Below are 10,063 nucleotides of genomic sequence, written 5' to 3' on the forward strand. Positions count from 1 at the left end.
GTTTTGCCTGGAGTTTAGTATCTGTGTTGCCAAAGCTTTACTTGCACAGGAGCTCTGCATGTGAGACTTCTGGATTTGATGCTTACCTTAGTTGCTGGCCTTCCCCTTCCATCCCTGTGGCATCTCCCACCATCAATTCCTGGTTGCCTGCAGTGGGCCCAACATTTTTTCTAAGTTGTCAATGCATGGAAAGCTTTAGTCATGTGGAGGTCAGAAGTTATATAGAAAGTCCAAAGGCTTGGACGTGTTCTTTGTGTGTCAGACACAGCACTGTGCTTGTTTTGCTTGTTACTGTCCCATTGCCTGAAGTACATGCATCTAACGTTCATGGTCCATTAGTGACTCTCTCCTCCCAGTAGCACCATCTACTAATGGTTACTTGCTTTTCTTGGTGTGGTCAGAAATGTGTAGGAAAATGTTTCTTCCGATAATATGTTTATCTACAGATTACAAGCTGATTCTGGCATAGTGCATAGTCAATATTATCCTACAACCAGCATTTGAACAGCAACAATGGGGGAATATCATTGCTCTCAGATTTGTTTTATTCTTGCTGCCAAATTTCTTATCGTGAAATGATGTCACTGGCTTTTAAGAAAAAAAATTAATAATAAAACCCAAAATGGTTTAATCATTGAGTCTACAAAGTAGGGCAAATGAGTTCACGCCAACATTGAAGGCTTGTTTCCTGGGCGGCACCCACCCACATTGTATATTGTGCCTAGATGGCCAGCAGATTGGTAATGACTCTGATACTTAAAGAGGTATTCTAGGAAAAATCTACTTTTCCCCTATCCACAGCATAGGGGAAAAGTAGGAGATTGCCGGGGGAAGGGTCGGCGGTCCGACCTCTGTACCCCCTGCAGATCTGTTACGGGCCCTGGCTTCTATGTAATGGATAGAGCCACGGATACAGCATGTGACCCACGGCTCTATTCATTCCTATGAAGCCGATGGAAAGAGCAGAGTACGGTGCTTTTCTGGTATACTCTGCTCTTTCCGTCGCTCCATAAGAATAAATAGGCTCTATACATAATACAGAAGTCAGGGCTCGATATGGAGATCTGCGAAGGGTCGGAGTACCTCTTTAATGTTTTGGAGCTTCCAGATGAATAAATAAGGCTGCTTGGAAATTGCCGTAAAAGTGTTAATACAGTTCTATGTACCCTGTCAGAGGGGCATTTGGGGCTAAAGCCAATGTTTTTGAGAAGCTTCAGTTTAGAGATGAACAAACCTCCAGCATGCTTGAGTCGATCCGAACCCGAACTTTCGGCATTTAATTAGCGGTGGCTGCTGAAGTTGCATAAAGTTCTAAGGCTATGTGGAAAACATGGATATAGTCATTGGCTGTATCCATGTTTTCCAGACAACCTTAGAGCTTTATCCAACTTAAGCAGCCAACGCTAATCAAATACCGAACGTTTGGGTTCGGATCGACTCGAACCCGAACCCGGTTCGCTCATCTCTACTTCAGTTTATTGATTTTTGATAAGTAATCTTATTTTTAATGAAGTGTACTGTATACAGCTCATATGCCAGGATAAGGGTCCATTTACACAGATTATGTGACAGATTACCTGCCAAAGATTTGAAGCCAAAGCCAGGAATGGATTTGAAAAGAGGAGAAATCTCGGGCTTTCCTTTATGTCCTGATCACTGTTTATAGTCTGTTTCTGGCTTTGGCTCCAAATCTTTGGCAGATAATCTGTCAGAAAATCTTTCTGTGTAAATGGACCCTAAGTAGACAAAATTAATGGTTGGTTGTCTCACAAGACACACAGGGTGGTTGACTGGGTTTTTCCAGATAATCCCTCACATCTTGGTTTCTCAGATAACACACATCTTATATGTAGGGGTGGTATTCAATCTGTCTGGATCTAATAAAATAAATAAAAACTTCTCCAGTCTTGGGGTGTGTTCAGATTGTCAGGTTTGTAATAGCAATTTTTGAATCCAAAGCCAGAAACAGGTTATGTATGAATGGAGGTTACATTTTAGATGATTTCTTGTGCAAATTTTTTATTTTTTTTTCTGCTAGTTATTTATACACAGTAGTAACCACTGTGCAGAGTCTTACATTTCTCACTTCACTATTGCATTCCCTATTGATTTTTTTTTTTCCTCTTCTCCACAAATACAGTTCTAGCCCAGTATAAGGCATCATGTAATCTCTAATAAGACCAATAAAGAGCTTCCTTTTCCCATCATTGATTCTCTGATGGTGTGTTGAATGCAGTTATCAGAAGTGGCTGTGTTTTGGTTTTTTTTTTTTTGCGATCTATTAATACTACAATGTCCTTTTTTTTTTAAGTTTCAGATTTATTCCTGTAGCTAAAAGATTTTCAAGTAATGCTCAGGTACATCTGTATTTTTTTCCAGGTGGCAAAAGTAGAATATGTAAGGAAAAAACCCAAATTAAAAGAAGTTCTGGTGAGGTTAGAGGATCACATGGACTGCACTTGTACAGCAAATTCTAATTCAGATTATCGAGAAGAAGAAACTGGTAAGTGCCCTTCAATTTTCCTTTTGACTACGTAAATCTTCAGTAGGTCTATCCTGAATGAATAATTAGCCTCTTAGTTAACTTACAAACTCAATAGAATCAGACATTTTATTTATTTATTGTGCTAACAATAGATTTTTTATTTTATTTTATGCATTTGCCTCTGTTGGTTCCTTAATGAAAAGTCATCTGGCCCTGATAATTTTCTGAGAGACTGGACCACTCTAATCTGTTTTGGAGGGGCCTGCTGACTAGAGATGAGCGCAATTCGAGTATGCTCGAGTCTATTCTTGGTTTTCCAGGACTTCCTACGGATGGCTTCAACTTCTTCAGCCATCAGTATTCAAATTTTGAATGGTCAGACTGGAGTTAAAGAGGATGTACCACCCGGTACATCCTCTTTAACCTGAACCCACGGATCGATCAGCGCCTGCACGGGGAAGCCGGTGCCGCGGTCCGTTTTTCGGACCGCTGGCCGGTTCCCATGCACGGCGCCGTTCGATCCAGCGGTACCGACCGGTGCTAAAGAACGGGAGGTCGGTCGGGCCGCCCCCAGTGGGAGGGAATTCCCTCCCCTGTATGATGCGGCTCCGTTCATTCTAAGCGAGCCGCGTCATACAGGGGAGGGAACTCCCTCCCACTGGGGGCGGCCTGGCCGACCTCCAGTGGTTCAGCACCAGCCAGGTACCGATGGATCGAAAGGCGCCGTGCACGGGGACCGGGCGGTGATCCGTAAAACGGACCGCTGCACCGGCTTCCCCATGCCGGCGCCGATCGATCCGTGGGTTCAGGTTAAAGAGGATGTACCGGGTGGTACATCCTCTTTAAGTTCATCTCTACTTTATACCTTCTCCTACAGATGATATCACAGGAAAGAAAGGTTGGGGAATGATGAATTTTAACTGTGAGATACCACCCCTCTCCCAGTTTACAACACATAAATGGCCATGTGTATGGTGTTAACAGGAGAGATGGCTGTCACCTGTCCATAAACTTTTCTTCGGCTATTAAAGTGAATGTACCATCAGGCTTGGCCTGAAGCACTGGAGGCAGGCCGACCCACCCCCAGTGGGAGGAAACCCCTGTCCCTCTATAATACAGCTCCATTAATTCTAATGGAGCCGCGTCATAGAGAAGCGGGGGAGTTTACCCCCACTGGGGGTGGGTCGGCCTGCCTCCAGTGCTTCAGCCTGGACCTGATGGTACATTCACTTTAAAGATTGACAAATCAAGAATTTTATTTATATTTCTTTCGGGCCTTATCATTGACCTGTCTTGAAGTTCTCCTCACAATAAAGTCTAAAGCTTTCCTGTATAAACAGTAGCCATTAATATTCTTTCTCTTGACATATGTACTAGGCATCTGTCAGCTGCACTTCCCAAACTGCTGACACTGTAAGGGTAGGTTCACACTACGGAATTCGTGTGGAGAAGTTACTTCGGATTCCGACGCTTGTACTCATTTGCGGCGGCGAGCGCCTCCCCGCCTGTGCCATAGACACCATTCTATGGCCAGGGCGATTCTGCGTTCCACTGAAAGAATTGACACATCAGTTCTTTTGGCGGAATTCGGAATCCGCCCAGCGATAGAATGGTGTCTATGGCACGGGCAGAGAGGCGCACTTCCGTGAACGGGTACGAGCGACGGAATCTGCAAGAACTTCTCCACGCAGATTTCATAGTGTGAACCTACCCTCAGATAGCTATTAGGTGAAAGAGGCACTTGGTACCTTTCATGTATCCATCTTCCCCAAGCCCATCATCTTCTGAGGGCTGTAACATCTCCTCTTCTCCCATCCCTCACTCAGCTTGGAGCTCAGATTATAGCAGACTGTCAATCAAGCCGAGTCCAGTATAGGATGGGTAGTTAGAAGATGTTACAGTCAATGAAGAGATTGTCAGCAGTTTGGAATGTGAACTTCAGCTGACAGATTCACTTTAAGGATACAAAACCTATTTTCAAAAAAATTCCCCTAACTTGAATGTTATATATGAAAATCTTTTGATGGTTTTAAATAAAAAAACTATTTGGCTTTGCAATTTCCATGACTTTTTTTGGGGGGTAGAAATGGCTAATAACATCTTTTGCTTTTAGACTAATATATTTTGTTTCTATGTTTTTCTGTGTGCATTTAGATAATGTTTTATTTGTAACATTCTGGAACACAATAGTTCTTGTTGTACAGCACCTGTTTTCTTCAGCGTCAAGGTCATTCCTTTAAACAGTACTGATTGCTATCGCTTTTTAGCACGCAGTGGCGGAAAAAATTGCTCAGTCATGTTGATATTTGTTGTCTTTGACAGCTGTCACTTCAACACATCCTATACTGTTTCTTGGAGGCAATAATTTATAGACAACCTTTCAAAAAAAAAAAAAAAAAAAAAAAAAAAGAATTTAAACAGTTTTTTAATATTTATTTTTTTTATTTTTTTTTCTTCCAAACAGAAACAGTGTCGCTGGTAGGGTTTTTCTAATCTTTTTTAATGCCATCATATGTAATATATAGCCAATTGTTGAACATGCAAGGATTATTGCATAGAATACAGTAATATATACATCCAATTTAATTGGCCAAGTATAGATTTTTTTTTTTTGCCACATCATACACTACTGACTAAATACATTCTAATGCTATAGTTATAAATGTATTTTTTTTAAATCTTTTTAAAGGCGCTTACACACTTTAGTCAGAAGCTAGCTAAACCCACCAACTTTGGGAACGGCCAACTGTTTAAATGTATGGCCTCCTGACTCTTCCTTGACAGATGACGGGAAAAGATCGGTTGGGGGTCCTGGATTTCAGCTAGCAGTGGCTATAGGCCCCATTACACGGAGCGATTTTCTAAATGAGGCAGATATCTTCCAGTGTAATAGAGCCAGCAATCAACCGACGAGCGAGCAAGCGACTCGGCCATCGCTGTCTTTCAGCATGTTAAAACATAATCCGCCAGCAGCTGTACGTGTAATAAGTGACGCATGGCACATTGTACGGCTTGATTATTGCCAACAAGGGCTGCATGAACATTGTTAGCAATGCCGGTGCAGTCCTTGCTAGTAAAATTTAGATAAATTTATCTGCCCATGTTCCCGCTGTGTCCTTCAGCCTTATCTTGTTGGATTCCCTGGTTATCACAGCTGCAGCTCACACTTCTGGTTGTATGTCTGAGCCAGTCAGCTAGCGGAGACGGGACAGTGCTACGGCCTGTCACTTCAGAGATGGGTGTGGAAGTGTTTGAGGCGGCTGTGGTGAACGGGGAATCACAGAACAGAAACAAGGAGGGCGACACCGCGGGGATGTGGACAGGTAACTATATATCTTTATTATATTTGCTTTACCCTTGCATAAGCGGTGGGCCGCACATCAATTATTACATGTTGCGTGTGACTGGCAGCTGTTGATTGATTTTTTAGAAGTGTTAAACAACAATCAGCTGATCAACTACTTGTCTGATCATTGTCTTTATTACACAGAGCTAAATTGGCCTGATGGGGAAGATAATTGCTCTGTGTAATAGGGCCCTAACATTTATGTGTATGGGGCGAGATTGGGGAAAGATAGCTGTTGGCTGAATGAACGTTTGCCCAACAGATGTCAAGTGTATGCCCCCCTTAAATTCGTCTTTGTGCATATGTATGAAGGAATTTAGAGAGTTTTTACTTGGACTCTTCACTGAAACTGTGGTACAACAGATCAGAACAGTACTCATTTGGTCCTTTAGACTAAAAAATAGTGTCCATTGGTAGAGATGAGCCAACTTCGAGTGTGCGGCACTTCATTACTGGTGACAGAAGAAGTTGGATGCAGCCCTAGGGCTGCCTGGCAAATATGGGTACAGCCATAGGTTATATCCATGTTTTCCATGACTCCCTACTGCATGCAACTTCTTCAGCCACTGGTAATCAAATGCTACAGGTTAGGATTTGGACGAAACCGAGCGTGCTCGAGGCTTGCCCATCTCTATCCATTGGGTCATCATGGTTTTCTTCACTTTGATGGCAAGAATATTGGAAGATCCGGACAGGCATGTGGACATAGCCTGAAAAAGTTGTATTATGGCACAATAATAGCTTAAATTAATTGAGAATATTTAACAAATAAAAGTACAAGTTGTACAAAGTACATCCTTGTAAAAAGCTTGCATACTTTTAGTGTATTTTTGCATTTTTTTTTCTTTAACATAAATCCTACAGTGAACAAAAACATAACTAACATGACAATCTCTGTAACATTAATAGCACCCGCGATAGCTAACACGTTTCTCTTCCAGGAATGAACTTCTAATATAAACCTGTTTTGTGTCATTACTGAACAAAATACGTTTCCTTAGGCCTTTTCACCATCCCTACCCTTATGTTAACAGGAAGGCCTAAGGAAACAGGTAAAAAACGGAAGCGAAAAAAACTAAAGCCTACCTAATACTCCTCGGCAGGTAGGAACCCCAAGCTGAAAATAACAGCACCAGCAATGAACAAAACTTCCCAACCTTTTAATCACGTCAACACAATCACTTGTTCCAATCTTGACACTTACCTTTAGGCTGCAAAGAGATTATATATGATTGGCTTTGATAATTCTACCTGCTGGATTTTTTTTTTCTTCAAGCTACACATCATAGTAAACATCTTGCATTCTTTGGCCGTCTTCCTTTTCACACTTTTGTATTACGCTTGAGCTTTACTTTATCTGGATTCTTCTGCAGAGTGTGTCATTGTAGATTTTTGGGGGTCACCATGCATGAAAGAATTGGCTAAATGTCTTCTTGTTGCAGGAAATAAAAATCCCAAATTACAAATGGAAATTTGAAGGGAAAAAAAAAAAAAAGTTTGTATATTCGCTTCATTAGTCCACAAAATATGTTATGAAACTCACCTTTACTGTTTTCAGTTTTGGATACTTTTGAAAGGCCTATTTAATAGTGAAACTTGAAGCCATCTTGCTATCGCAACTTTTTTGGGGAGGAAGGAGGATAGGAGGTTTAGGTCAAAAAGTTAACATTTACTGAAATTGATGTTCCTGTGTAAATCCATGTTAGAAGGGCCATTCCTAGTCAACATGGTCTAGGTTGTGGTGTAAGAAATATCCATGATAAGGATTCTTTACGCTAAATTATTTTTAAAAAAAGAAACTTTATCTTTTTGCATCAGGGTGTGGGATAATACCGTGACCAGCTCCATTAAACTACATCTTCCCTTCAGCTGAGGGAAAGTGAAGAGGTATGTGACTGGCGAGGCTCTATTTTCCCACAGCTCTGTTTTAGATGTATATGCTCCCTACGTAGATTACAGGTAGTCATCCTTTTTATGAGTAGTGTTGAGCGGACCTGTTGAACTGTTCGGGTCGGCAACATTCTCTGATGCCGAACGTTCGGCATTTAATTCTCTGCAGCTGTAAATGTTGGATGCCACCCCAGGGAGTCCTGGAACACATGGATACAGCCATAGGCTGTAGCCATGTGTTCCTGGAAGTCCTATTGCTGCATCTTGCTTCCTCAGCCGTGAGGAGTGAAATGCTGATGTTCGAATTTGGAGAACTGGGGTTGTGGAAATTCAGTTTTATATGGCAGCACTAGTTAGGAGGTAGTGGTATAAAGTGTATGTCTATGTATCCTCACAGTACTGTTGGTAGTGTTCCATTAATATGCACTTACTTCAGAAGACATTTTGGACAATTTGAGTGCAGGGAAAGGAACATACATACTATGCTAGTGCAGATACATGTTTAAATTTATATAGGTTAGGAAAAAAGCCCTTTTTGTATGGAATATCCAAGTGGTCGTTTATGCATCTTTACTATGTAGAAAGATGTTCTGGTTGTGTTTTTAAGAACCAGATGACTTTTTTTTTTTCATCTATTTTGTTTCATGGACTTGGGTTTTGGTTTATAAACTTCAAAAAGAATGCTATTTCAGCTCGAATTATCAAACCTTTGCTTACAAGTGCAAAGGTGCTTCTAATTGTTCCTTTTTTTTTTGCATATTTAAAGGGGTCCTGGAGCATCTTTAAAATGTGCTGTCTGTAGATTCAGTTGCTGAATTTTGTTTTTAAAATTTTCTAGGTCCTCTCCCGTCAGTGGGCATTGTTTCAGTCTGTGGACTGTCATGGCCACCATGGAACTGGTGCCGCCCAGTTGACAGTCTATGCGCTCATTAGCCTATCATGTTCCAAAACTTTTTTTTTTTTTTTAAAGAAACCATAAAGTTTGTTTCTTTTCTCAATAGTAATACGGCCTTGTTAGAAAACCCGATTTATTTTTAAAAAAAAAATAAGTGGAAGATATTCCTATTTTGTAATCTAAATTTTAATTTTTTTATAATTTTTTTTTTTTCCATTTTAAAATTTTCCCAAAATTTTATGAATAACCAATGTAAAGGTGAAAATGCATGTATATTTTGTGGACAAACTGTTAACATTTGTAATTTCCTAAACTGCTGTTTTTTTTGTTTTTTTTTACTTTGTACTAATTCTTTTGTTTTTCTTCCCTTTTTTTTTTTTCTCTTTTACAGATGTAAGGTGAAATAAGCTAGAAACTTTCATCTAGGACTTGGATGTACACACTTTGTTACATTCCTGAATCTTCTACGTATGGTGCTTTTATAGACTTTGTTTTTTGTTTTTGTTTTTTTTTTGTTTTTTTGTTTTTGTTTTCCTTTTTTTTTTTTTTGTTCTCGTGTGGAAAGACGAGATAAAAAAAAAAAAACATGAGGAGAAAAGGTTCAAAGGACACTCTGTGAGAACAAAGGAACAATGTACTTTTGTTTCAATGTGACATCAAAGCAAGTATTGTAGCACTCTTACAGAGAAGAGACGCTTCCCCTGTCAGAAAACGTCGGTAACAAATCAAGATGGCGGTCTGGATGAAAGAAGGATATGCTTAAAAATATATAAGATACAGTGAACCTAGCAAGTGATTAGGGACTTTATATCAAAGCAGTGGTGCTTTATGTCAAGTGATGTGCCTGTTAATATTGATGAAGATGGATGATGGTCACTGACAGAGCACTGGCACAAGAAAAGGCCAGGAATGTATCAAATGAACAAGTGTCTACGCAGAAGCTTTCGATACAATAAATCCTTGCTCCATGATGTTAAAGTCTTCACAAAAAACCTGGGAAGCCTTAAGAGGACTTATTTTTTTGTTTTTCTTTTTACTCTATAGAGTAATTCTACCACGGGGGTAATTTAATTATGGCAGCACAGTCCTACCACTAGGAACTCACCTGCTCTTATATTGGTCAGTTAATGATTCTAATATCTATTTGTGTCATTTTGCAGCAGTTGATCTTCAAAGTGTTGAATTTTGTGTGTTTGCGTATTTGCTCTTGCTTGCCAGAAAAAAAAAAGAAAAAGAAAAAAAAAAATCTAAATAGTCACTCACTTTGCCAACCTAATACAATCTGGAAAAAAAGCAACTTAGGTGTCCCATAGCTATTTACCCCATAACTTGCCTCTGGTTAAGAAGCGCCTGCTATTAAAGTTGCCATTTTGTGAATTAAACATCAAGCCAATTTACCGTTGACTTTGCGACAGAGCCTACTCATGCTCAGTGTTCTCGAAAAACC

The 10,063-nt window shown here is 40.2% G+C and overlaps 1 protein-coding gene across 4 annotated transcripts in view; it reads left to right on the forward strand.

Moving 5' to 3' along the window:
- Positions 1-9,174, forward strand: part of PDGFA (platelet derived growth factor subunit A) — a 35,856-nt gene extending 26,682 nt beyond the window's left edge. The window contains exons 5-7 of one of the 4 annotated variants that reach the window (XM_069983845.1): positions 2,380-2,503; positions 6,866-6,934; positions 9,008-9,174. In XM_069983845.1, coding sequence (XP_069839946.1) covers positions 2,380-2,503; positions 6,866-6,921 — 180 coding nt within the window. In that variant the 3' untranslated portion in view covers positions 6,922-6,934; positions 9,008-9,174. The other 3 variants (XM_069983848.1, XM_069983846.1, XM_069983847.1) reach the window with 3 other exon arrangements.
- The last annotated feature ends 889 nt before the right edge of the window (positions 9,175-10,063 follow it).

Source organism: Dendropsophus ebraccatus, chromosome 9 (assembly GCF_027789765.1).
Source record: "Dendropsophus ebraccatus isolate aDenEbr1 chromosome 9, aDenEbr1.pat, whole genome shotgun sequence".
NCBI classification, from domain to species: Eukaryota; Metazoa; Chordata; class Amphibia; order Anura; family Hylidae; genus Dendropsophus; species Dendropsophus ebraccatus.